This window comes from Pungitius pungitius, chromosome 16 (genome assembly GCF_949316345.1).
Source record: "Pungitius pungitius chromosome 16, fPunPun2.1, whole genome shotgun sequence".
Taxonomy (NCBI): Eukaryota; Metazoa; Chordata; class Actinopteri; order Perciformes; family Gasterosteidae; genus Pungitius; species Pungitius pungitius.
In genome coordinates this window covers 18080316-18092970 of record NC_084915.1, presented here as the reverse complement: position 1 = coordinate 18092970, position 12655 = coordinate 18080316, and the positions used below count along the sequence as shown (strand labels likewise).

The 12655-nt window shown below is 46.7% G+C and overlaps 1 protein-coding gene across 1 annotated transcript in view; it reads right to left on the bottom strand.

Moving 5' to 3' along the window:
* Positions 1-4669: 4669 nt before the first annotated feature.
* The window catches only part of jade2 (jade family PHD finger 2), a 58029-nt gene continuing 50043 nt past the window's right edge, over positions 4670-12655 (bottom strand). The window contains 6 exon segments of the mRNA XM_037467274.2: positions 4670-5484; positions 5486-5536; positions 5538-5956; positions 6313-6458; positions 9392-9520; positions 12003-12120. Of these exon segments, the coding sequence (XP_037323171.2) occupies positions 5283-5484; positions 5486-5536; positions 5538-5956; positions 6313-6458; positions 9392-9520; positions 12003-12120 (1065 nt within the window). The 3' untranslated portion in view covers positions 4670-5282.

Here is a 12655-nt window from a genome sequence, read left to right as displayed (position 1 = left end):
TTCACCTGGCGCGCGACTACACCTATAGATCTGTTTCTATAGATCGGTGTCTGTGTAGATCTGTTTCTATAGATCGGTGTCTGTGTAGATCTGTTTCTATAGATCGGTGTCTGTGTAGATCTGTTTCTATAGATCGGTGTCTGTGTAGATCTGTTTCTATAGATCGGTGTCTGGTTTTTAGATCTATAGATCTGTTTCTATAGATCGGTGTCTGGTTCTTAGATCTATAGATCTGTTTCTATAGATCGGTGTCTGGTTCTTAGATCTATAGATCTGTTTCTATAGATCGGTGTCTGGTTTTTAGATCTATAGATCTGTTTCTATAGATCGGTGTCTGGTTCTTAGATCTATAGATCTGTTTCTATAGATCGGTGTCTGGTTTTTAGATCTATAGATCTGTTTCTATCAGGAATCAGGAGCATCTATTGCTTGTCATGTTAGACATGTGACATGGAGGTCGGTGCGTAACATCAGACAGTAAGACAATACAAAATAAATGGTATGTTCAATTTATTTTATATTTATAGTATCTATAAAGATGCAGATGTGACCTCTTAAATAAAAGAGCGATTAAATCACGCTCACATTCATCCTCTGGTTTTATGGTTCTCCTTCACCTGCCTTTAATCAACAGTCTGGTAAATAGTCTTCCTCTGCAAGCTAAAGTGGCACCTACACACACACACACACACACACACACACACACACATTCTCTCTCACTCACTTACTCTCCATGAAATGTCCTTGAGGAAAGTATCTGGAAAGTAGTACTAGTGAACCTGTGAAATAAAGTGCTATTTATACACAAATATCAATTTATTGACACACTAATATATATATATATATATATATGCCATACGTCATCATGCCATAGGACATGGAATTACAGGAATAAAGCTGCTCACCCAAAAACAACTTTCAGTCGCGCGTGTTTAACTCTGAAAAGTCGTGTTTGATTGAATTTTATGAGGAAATAATGAAAGTTAAAACAACTTTTGCTGCTATCGGCTGTCACTCGGGGTGTCGCTGGAGGGGTTGTCATGGCGATAAGCTTCAGTCCTACATCCTCTGTGCTGTGGCTCGTGTTTTTTTTGTGCTCAGTTTCATTTAAGCAGATATTTTATCTCACACAAATCAGTGAAAGGCACTTCTGGGTGACGCCACCAGGGGGCGCTGCAGGATGGCAGACTCCACCCGGCCTCCATTACGAAGTCCTCTGTTCGCTTTTAACAGGTAAAAACCACCCAAGCAAAAGAACATTTGTATCAGTGATGATTCACCTTATTTTCATCTCTCCATAAAGTCATGGAGATCAAAGGTCACACACCATCAAATGAGGAAGTGACGTTTCCGACATGGAAATAAATATATTTGAGGGTATTTACATCCAAATGAACATGTTTTATATGTGCCCCCCCCCCCCTCCATATAAACATACATATATATAACCATGGATGGACCCTAGAAATGAGCCCGACCCTCCCTGCTGAGGATCACTGGCCTACAAACAGAAGGTCAGCAGGTCTCTCAGGAAGTATTCAGTCTACTTCTCCTCCGACTGCTACAGCTTCAACTCAGAAAACTCACTTCAAAAACTCCTGAAAATGTGTAACTTTGTGTGAATGATATCAATTTGTGGCCTTGATTGAATAAAATCACGGTAGTATGTGGTGTTTTAGTGATGAACACGAGGCACAGAGTACACAGAAAGCTGCTTTATTGACTGACTGGCTCCATCGGATGGGGGGGGCTAGAGCTGGGAGGGGGGGGTGCAGCCGTCATTAAGGCAACACAAACAGCATGCAGATACAGTCACAGGAAACATCGTCATATTGCTTTTCAAAGTCTCACTTAAAACATTGAAATTGTACAAAAAGGAAGAAAATAGTTTTTTCGCACTAATGAAAAATACATTTGAAATATTTCCCTCCTACAAAGAAGATTCTAATACAAGAAAAATAAATATAGCAAAAAAAGCCAAAAAATAATTTTAAATAGCTCTTCTTTTTCATATATGTTCAATAGTTATCTTTGCTATTAACAAATGGCACAACATTCTTTGAAACAAAGAATACAGAAGGAGAAACTCCTGCAACATTCATATTATTGTGTTAAAGAAAGGGGGGGGCACAGGAAGAGGATTTTAACACCTTCATCAAGACAAATGAGACAGGAGGAAGAGGGGGGGGGGGCGCTGCTCTGATTGGATTTGTATTCAAAATATCACTTAAGAACCAATTTGATACAAAATAACCTGACAATGCTTAATGATACTCATAATAAATATTACATAACATTATATAATATAATATATATTATTTCAGATTAAAGAGAGAGAGAAACACAAAGCAGAAAAACAGATTCTAGTTTAGAGGAGAAAGAAGAGACTTTTTAAAGTAAAGGAAAGATGAAGATAGAGAGAGAGAAAGGAAAGGAAGGCAAGGAGAAAGGAAGGGAAGGGAAGGAGAAAGGAAAGGAAGGCAAGGAGAAAGGAAGGGAAGGAGAAAGGAAAGGAAGGCAAGGAGAAAGGAAGGGAAGGGAAGGAGAAAGGAAAGGAAGGCAAGGAGAAAGGAAGGGAAGGAGAAAGGAAGGGAAGGAGAAAGGAAAGGAAGGCAAGGAGAAAGGAAGGGAAGGGAAGGAGAAAGGAAAGGAAGGCAAGGAGAAAGGAAGGGAAGGAGAAAGGAAAGGAAGGCAAGGAGAAAGGAAGGGAAGGAGAAAGGAAAGGAAGGCAAGGAGAAAGGAAGGGAAGGGAAGGAGAAAGGAAAGGAAGGCAAGGAGAAAGGAAGGGAAGGAGAAAGGAAAGGAAGGGAAGGAGAAAGGAAAGGAAAGGAAGGGAAGGAGAAAGGAAGGGAAGCGAAGTTAGCTGCTTGTTGGCGGGAAAAAACGAGTTGTCCTCTGGTTCTGGTTCAGTAACCCCCCCCCCCCCCCCTCTCATTGGGTCATTTTTGAGGAATCAAACCAGATCAAAGAGCAAAAAGCTCCACTTCCTTACTGGCTGAAGGATCAGCGTTTGACTCCAGGTCCAACAGAACCCCCTCAGAGCACAGAGGAGGTTCAGAGGAGGTTCTGGAGAGGTTTTGAGAAAGTTCTGGGGGGTTCTGGGAAGGTTCTGGGAAGTTCTGGGGATGTTCTGGGGGGATTCTGGGGAGGTTTTGGAAAGGTTCTGAGGAGATTCTGGGGAGGTTCTGGGGGTTCTGTGTCAGAAACACAACCACAAAAGAACCTTCCAGAGATCAGTTTGGGGCTGCGAGGCCACGCCCCCACCTGCATGGTCACATGCTACTATGAAATAAAGGAGCCAGTAAGAAGCGGCCAAGCTGTGGATATAGAATAATCAGTTGGAGCTGGACAGCCCCCCCCCCACCCCCCCTCTGAGGAGCCGCCCCCCCAGTGAGCACTCGGGTGGTGTCCCCACTGCCTGGCAGCCTTAGCGGATGCTACTAGTAGCTAAAGGCCTCGCTAACACCACGAGCTACGTCTCTACTCCACACACGGAGACACGGATGCGCTTATTGTGGCTGCTGCAGGTAGAACATCTGGTACATCGTGACCCTGTTTGACCACCTCTGGTGTGTGTGTGTGTGGTCAGATACGCTGCCTTGATACACACACCGGTTCTTTGGCGTTCTGATACAGAGGAAGAAGTCAGTGTCCTTCCATCAGAGAATAATGTGATTATTAATTGGAAGAGATGGTGGTCGGACTGAGAGGAGGATCCGCTCTGTTCTGTCAGAAAACAGCAGAACTCGCCAAATAGTAAAAAAACAGATTAATCACACATTTTCAAATTCATTAATCGCGATTAAAAGTGTGTTTTCCTTCTAAAGACTGAATCTAACGAGTAATCACTTTAGAAAGTGTGTATTTTAGACTGTTGCTTCATTGTGTTTTAAACACAAAATGCCCCCATGTGATCACGTTGGAGGTGGAACACGTTGAACTCGTCCTGTTCCCCTCGTGCACTTTGCTCTCATCTCTACATCATTTAACTTGTTTCCAGTGCCAACAATGTCCCCACCTTCAGCAGGACGCTTTCAAACCAAAGAGCAGTCCTCTTCAGGGTAGATGTTCAGATGGAAGTAGCCTAGCAGCTAGCTTAGCATAGCAGCTAGCATAGCATAGCGGTGTGTAAAGTGGTCCAATGTACTTCCAATGCAAACAGCTCTCTGCAGCTAGCGGACGTTTCTTTGTTTACTTCCTGCTCTCTGAAGAACGGAAGTAAACACAGTCGCATTAACTGCGTTAAAATATTTTATCGCATTAATCTCAGCCACATTAATCACATTAACACGTTATGTGTCATGTGTTGACAGCCCTAATACACATACATATGTATGCATATATATATATCCTGTATACAATATAAAATATTTATATTCATAGATATTTAAATATCTATATATCTATGTAATAAAGTTTATATGTATTTCGGTTTTAAGTCAAAGGTTTTTAAACCTATAATTTTGATTATTATATTCAATGTTTTCTTTAAGCCCTGAGAAAATAAGGATTTCTTTTTTTCTTTTATATATACATACATATACATATATACATAAACGTATATAAATATATGTATATGTATGTATATATATGTATGTATATATACATATATATATATATATATATTTTATATTTATATGTTTCTACACGTTAAGCACTCTAATTGGGCATGGGGGGGGGGGCAGCGCTCTGCTCTCTCTAATTGGAGGCAGAGCGCTGTTTTCACTTCCTGGTTTCAGGCACTCAACGACTGTTAAGGTGACAAAAAAGGGCCCGAGGCCGTAACCACGGCAACAAGCTTCCCTCTTCGTCTGATTGTTACAAATGGAACGACTGATTGATCTGCTTACTGATTGTTTGGTTGATCGATAGATGTTCGGGGGGGGGGGGGGGGGGACAGAAGGCACAGAGTTTCTACGAAGATTTTTTTTCTCTCCAAAGATTCAGGATAAAAAAAACGTAACTCTGATTTAGGAAGAATTTGGAATGATGAGATATCTCCTCGACGCGTGTGTCTGTGGGACCAAGCAGCTCAACTTAAGAATGCGAGAACCTTGAGACGTATCTGGAGCCCCGCCCTGAATGACCACGCTGTGACCAGCTGGTTGTGCTTTTAGAGGCTCAACACGCCGCCGCCTCCTGCTGAGCAGCATTAATGCCGCCAAGGTCACACTAAAGTACTTGAGTAGAAAAACGAAGGGAGGCAGACGGCGTCTGAGGCGAGCCGCTACATTCGACCCCCCCCCAAAGGACCGACTTCTCACTAAGGGCGCCTCGCTCCTCTACGAGGCCAGCACGCTCCTCCTCAGCAGCTCCTCCTTCCCAGAATGCAACTGGGGCAGGCGCAGTTTGCGGGGGCGAGAGCGCGTGTCCGGGTCGCTCTGCTCGCCGTCCGAGAAGTACCCCTCGGCGGCGTCCGGGGGGGTTGAGTCCTTTCCCGCAGACTCCGGGCCGCCCCCCAGGCCCGTGGCCGTGCCGCTGGCCCCCCCCCCCTCGGGACCTGCCCAGGCGCGACAGACGTAGCCGCGGCACAGCGGCCTGGCGAGCCAGACCCCCCCCCCGCGGAGACGCTGTCCCACGGGCCGCGCTCCTCCGAGATGTGACAGGAGTCCATCTTGGAGGTGGGCGGCGGCGGCGGGGGGGCCCGGTGGGGGTCGCTGCTCCGCGCCCGGTGGCGATGTAGGTAGTGGTGGTGCAAGGCCTTGGGGGGGCCCCGGGGCCTCTCCCCTCTCCGGCCCACGTGAGCGGGTGTCTCCTCCGCCGCGCTCTCTGTCTGCTTGGCGGCGGGGGGGCTGCTGGCGGTGGAGGGGAGGGGCGCGGCGGGCTGCGGGGGCCCTCGGGGGCCGCGGCTCTTGCTGCCCCCCCGCGGCTTGCGGCCCAGTTGAGGCGTCTTCCAGGTGGACTGCAGGGAGTTCTCCAGCCTCAGGTTGAGCAGGCTCTCCTCGCCCTGCAGGAGCTAAGGAGGGGGGGGGGGGGTAAACAGCTGAATCAGTTCATGTCTGCAGGGGCCATGAAGACGGGCTCGGCCTGTTTATGCCCCCCCCCCCCCGCCACATTCACATTCATTGTGGTTCATTGTGATGTTTAATCTCGAGGTTATCGGATGTGTTTTGTTCACGAAACACTGCGTGTTCCTGTTTTGTTTCTTGTCCCTGAACACATCCCCAAAGAATGGAATCCCTCTGGTAGGCGCCCCCCCCAAAATCGACAAACACATCACATTCCTGAGGAGAACAGCAGGCCGGCCGCACTGCAAACAGCTGATTGACCCACAAAGACCCACAACTGTCCTCAGTGGTGAAGATGTGTCACCTGGTCGGAGAGCAGGCTGCCGCTCTTGTCCCGGTGCTGACCCCCCAGCGCCCACTGGCTCAGCATGTCGTCGGCGGTGATCTGAACCGTCTGAGCGAGCCAGCTGTCGAACAAAGACTCGTCCAGCGGGAAGGACGTGGACAGACCTGAGGGGGGGGGGGGGGGGCAAAGACAACAACAGTGTGTGAGCCATCTCGTACTTATGGGACACTCAGTATCAGATTCTCATTTCATGATCAATGTTCAGCTTGGATCTGTATTTAGTTTTGAGAGGCAGTCTGTATACTTTGTACTTTTGTAATGTGGGAAGTTCTTGATAAAGTTCTTGAAATAAAATGATTAGAATGCGACCGATGTGTAATATCACTGTGAGCCACTAGAGGGCCGCAGCCCACACTTTAAGAAACACTGGATTAATGAGAGATAACGTTTTTTCCACTGTCAAAGCATGGATCTAAAGCGACACATCTGTATTCACAGTAACCCCCCCCCCCCCCCACACCACACACGTCTTTAGACCTTCTATTGGTTGCGTTTCATTTCATCAGAATGTCTTTTTGAACATTTTAAAGTCCTTCTGAAGGACACATTAAATGTTCCACGTTTTGCTAAATCTCCGATGGATTAAACAGTTATTTTTCACGGTGAGACGCCGTCTCGCTGGCTCTCATCCTCTGTGGGGAGTTACCGTCTCTTAGCAACCCATCGCACCGCGTAAATACAAGCAGAGGTTGACATGAACATTATGAGGACATAAATAAGACTTCTGGGGTCTCTCTTCTTCTCTTTCTCATCCGGCCTGTGAATGTTCTGAGCCTTTAATGATCTGCCAGCAGGACGCCAGGAGGTGCTGTTAGAGTGGCTTCAACACACACACACACACACACACACACGGGTCGTTTCCATGACGCAGCATGTCTCTGCAGGAGTCAAGAGATCTCCGAGGCGGGGTCGGAGTGGAAAGGAGCCGGTGGAGAAGTGTGAGGTCGACAGGAGGGAAACCTAAAGCATGCTCTCATACTTTATGACATGAACCTTGACAGAGCCATGCTAGCAGCTACGTGAGCTAGTGCTAGCTAGCGTGTGTAATAACAACATTCCCTTGCTGTTATGGACGGTCATGGACAGTTATGGAGGGGGACGATTTTAAGGATTTGAATGAAGAACTGTCATCATGTTTAAAGTTTAAAAGTGTTATTATTACTGGATGGTAAAGGTATAGTGAAAATGTCCATTTTAAAAAGGCTAAAAGCCAACAAATGTGTTTCAAAAGAGAATAAATCAGTAAATAAAGTATTTAGAATTATGGAAATGTGTGGATCCAATAAATGTCCTCACATTTTGACTTTTGGACGGAGACATCTCGATGGAGGCGCTCTGCTGAGATCTTCTGGACGTCATTCATAACAACAAACATGAAGTACGATAAATAATTAATGAATGCGTACATTATTTACTGCGTACTTGATATTCAAAAAGTCTGCAGCCTGCTGAGACTATAGACTAAAGACTAAACTAGACACAAGACTAGGGACCAGACTAGACCTGAGAAAAGAGACTATAGACTGTAGAATACAGATTTAAGACTAGGGACCAGACTAGAGACTACAGACTAAAGACTAAACTAGACATGAGACTAGAGACTAGAAACTACAGACTAGAGATTAGACCTGAGACTAGATAAAACAAACTAGACAAGATTAGACCTAAGAAAAGAGACTACAAACTGTAGAATACTGATTAAAGACTAAGGACCAGACGAGAGACCACAGACTAAAGACTAAACTAGACATGAGACTAGAGACTAGAAACTACAGAGATTAGACCTGAGACTAGATACTAAAAAACTAGACCAGACTGAGCCTGATGAGAAATGAAACAGCATACTGTAGAATACAGATTAAAGACTGGGGACGAGACTAAAGACTACAGACTAAACCTGAGACTACAGACTGTAGAATACATACTACAGAATATGGACCAGACTTGAGCCTACAGACTAGAGACAAGACTACACACTCGAGTCTACAGAGTAGAGATTATACTAGACCTGAGACAAGACTAGAGAGTAGACTAGGCTAGACATGAGAATATACAGAGTACAGACTAGGAACTAGACTACAGACTAACTAGACTTGAGACTAGAAACTAAAGACTAAACACCAGACTAGACCTGAGACTACAGACTCAACTACAGACTAGAGATTATACTATACCTGAGAATAGAGACTAGACTACAGACTGGAAATGAGAGAATACCGACCTCAGACTACAGACTAGACACTAGACACGAGACTAGAGACATATTTTGAATGCATTAAATGTAAATTGCAACTGGAGGCAAATCTTTGTTGTTGTCTCCCTTTTCTCAAACCTCCCCCTGATGAACGAGGAGCTCTGCTACGTGTCCGTCGTCTTCATCCCGGGACGCACCGAGAGGAAGACGAAGCCCCCGGAGACGGGACCAGAGGGACAGGGAGCAGATGGCCCGACAGACACACACACACACAATCAGACACACACACACACACAATCAGACACACACACACACACTGAGATGTGAACACATACGGCATGCAAAAACAAACACAGAGGACACACAGCGACAGGAACAACACACACACACGGCTTGATTGTCATGGTAACACGATGTGAGACATGATCATGGGAGGGGGGGCAGGGAGGGGGGGGGGGTGGAATTAGTGCACATATTTAACCATGAGAATGCAGAAGAGCCAATCAGATGATAGGAGGCCGACACCGAGGTGAGAGCCTCAAATCCTCAGAGCTGATTTGAAGGACCTTTTTCAGCTCCTCACCTGCTGAGAAGGCACTTGACAATCCGGAGGGGGGGGGGGGGTGTTGGGGGAGGCTGAAGAACTAGAGTCCATATGGAAGCTCACTGTGTAGGTCACGTACAGTCATGGTTAGATGGAGATGCTCATGGGATGGTCTACAGAGGGTTTACTTGTTTTAATGGCCTCTGTGAGGATAATAAGCACTGGCTATGTGCTGAGAGGAGGGGGGGATATTGAGACACACACACACACACACACAGACACACACACACACCATGTACCTAGTTCTCTCAGCAGCGAGCCGTTCTCCGGCTTCAGGCGGTCCTTCTTCTCTGGGCTGCTCTTCCTCCTCTCCTTCCCTTTCTCCTTCACTCTGCTCTGCTGGCTCCTTTCTCCCTTCTGGCTTTTCTCTGCAGGAAGACAGACTCGGATTAGAGGACAGACTCAGATTAGAGGACAGACTCGGATTAGAGGACAGACTCAGATTAGAGGACAGACTCAGATTAGAGGACAGACTTAGATTAGAGGACAGACTCAGATTAGAGGACAGACTCGGATTAGAGGACAGACTCAGATTAGAGGACAGACTCGGGTCAGGGGACAGACTCGGATTAGAGGACAGACTCAGATTAGAGGACAGACTCAGATTAGAGGACAGACTCGGGTCAGGGGACAGACTCAGATTAGAGGACAGACTCGGGTTAGAGGACAGACTCAGATTAGAGGACAGACTCAGATTAGAGGACAGACTCGGGTCAGGGGACAGACTCGGATTAGTGGACAGACTCGGGTTAGAGGACAGACTCAGATTAGAGGACAGACTCAGATTAGAGGACAGACTCGGGTTAGAGGACAGACTCAGATTAGAGGACAGACTCAGATTAGAGGACAGACTCGGGTCAGGGGACAGACTCGGATTAGAGGACAGACTCAGATTAGAGGACAGACTCGGGTCAGGGGACAGACTCGGATTAGAGGACAGACTCGGGTTAGAGGACAGACTCAGATTAGAGGACAGACTCAGATTAGAGGACAGACTCAGATTAGAGGACAGACTCAGATTAGAGGACAGACTCGGGTCAGGGGACAGACTCGGATTAGAGGACAGACTCGGATTAGAGGACAGACTCAGATTAGAGGACAGACTCAGATTAGTTTCACACTGAGACCACCACATGAAAAGCAAAGGAGGAGAAAGTGCGATTGTGTAGTTCACAAGACTGAATGTTCACAAATGTGTGTGTGTGTTCACATGCTCATCATGTATTTGACCAAACACACGCAGACCTGTGATTACTGAGCATCAAACATAAGGAGCATCTTCCTGTTGGATTTAGTAAAAGTGACTTATTTCAGGCCTCCATTGCATCTTCTTCTTTCGTTCTGATTGGTCAGGAGGACCATCTCACCCTCTCATCTCATATTCTTTATCATTTGGGTTCCTGCTAATCTGATCTCGTTCTTTCATGTGTTCCACGGGTTGGAAATCCTTTCTTTGGGTTTTCAAGGACGCCTGCAGGCGGTGTTTCCTTCTCCTGCAGCTTCTAATCTCCACTCATCAGCAGACGCTTTTTACCCCCCCCCCTCTTGTTTAGGTGCACACCAGGATTCATCTATTTGAAGTTTGTGATTCATTTCTGTTTCGAGGAGCACTGAACTGCAGCGTAAGTGTGTAAGTGTGTGTGTGTGTGTCTGTGTGTGTGTCTGTTTGTAAGTGTAAGTGTGTGTGTGTGTCTGTGTGTGTGTGTCTGTGTGTGTGTGTGTCTGTGTGTGTGTCTGTTTGTAAGTGTAAGTGTAAGTGTGTGTGTGTGTGTGTCTGTGTGTGTGTGTCTGTGTGTGTGTCTGTTTGTAAGTGTAAGTGTAAGTGTGTGTGTGTGTGTGTGTCTGTGTGTGTGTCGGTGGGTCGACACAAAGTGTGTGAACGTGTTTGTAAGATTGTATTAATGTGTAAGTGTGCAGCGGGTATGATGAGCACTCCCAGACACACACACACACACACAGCCACAGGGGCAACAAGAGCTCACTGTCGTTACCATGACAACAAGCTTTCCCTGTCCCAGCCCGTAGTGTGTCCCTGTTTGTGTGTAGAAGCCACTGAGAAGGACACGTTGTGTCTCTTTTCCAAACTCTGGCGTGACTTGTGCGAAGCGGCACGTCGTCAGAGCCTCTAAAACATGCGTTGTTACCCCTCTGCCTCCATAACTCCATCATCACCATGACAACAAGAGCGTATGATTCTGGGGGCCTACGTTAGATCCTCCAGCCTGAACACGTCTGTTAGCTGCTGAAGGTCAGACACACGTCATCAATGGAGATAAGACAATCCCTTATTAGTCTTAGGCTAACGCTGCTACGTTCACAGTCTGATGACATCATCAACAGCAGCTGGCCCTGCGCTGACTCCAGGTCAGTTTCAGTATTGATTTGAAGATGCCGTTACTAACTTTTGAGGCTCTTCGTAGGCTGGCCTCTGGCTCCAGATGCAATCTCACTCGATGTACTAAAGTCCGGGCTGGTGTCAAAAGGTGAGGAGTCTCCCGGCTCTGGAATAGTTTAACCAAGGGGACACCGATCAGTCAGGGAACTTTATTCAACGCCATGGCAGACACCTGTCAATCAGCCTGTAGCCCCGCCCTAAAGCATCCCCCTCTTTATGGTCTGTTAGAGACCTGTCAATCAGCCTGTAGCCCCGCCCTAAAGCATCCCCCTCTTTATGGTCTGTTTGACTCTAATTGGACCATCATGCACTAATTATTTAAATCTTGTGATGTGAGCAGATATGGAGCCAACGCAGCAGCATCGACGCATCCTCCGGCTCCTCCAGCTGCAGAGTGGGTGGAAGCCAGCAGGTGTGGGAATAACGGCCTTGTGTTCTCTCCCGCGCTCTCTTACCTCCAGCGAGGTCCTCCTCCAGCAGCTTAATCTGCAGGTGGAAGATCTTCTCCTGCAGGTCGCACATGGTGTGTTTCATCTTCTCCCTCCGGGTCACCATGTAGCAGAGGTTACGCACCTGAAACACACGCATAGTGGTTACGAGGATGCACAAAACGACCTGCAATCACCATACAACACACACGGCAGACATATTCCACTAAAAATGGATCCAGGCGTACTGGATCACTCGATGGGACCAACTAGGCTAAGCTACCTGCCCCCCCCAATAGAGCATTACCACACTGCTCATTAACACTGTAGAAGCCATTCCACTGACAGTATTTGAGCAGAATGAAACCGCCTTTTTATTGACGTATGGCTGAAATGCTTGTGATGATGCAATGATGATGTCGAGGGGCGTTAACTACTTGAACGTCACCTGTACAGCCAGGTGTGTTTTAGTATAGAGAGCAGAAGGGGAAACAAACAAATGTTCCCTCCCCAAGGATGGGATTCTAAGAGGTAACTGACACACAAAACCACAGCATGGATGTGAACTACCATCTAAATGTGTGTGTGTGTGTGTGTGTGTGTGTGTGCGCGTACAGTCCAGCAGGCCGACTGTTTATCTACTGGTCTTGATGGATTCTGACCCACTCCATCCCTGTTAG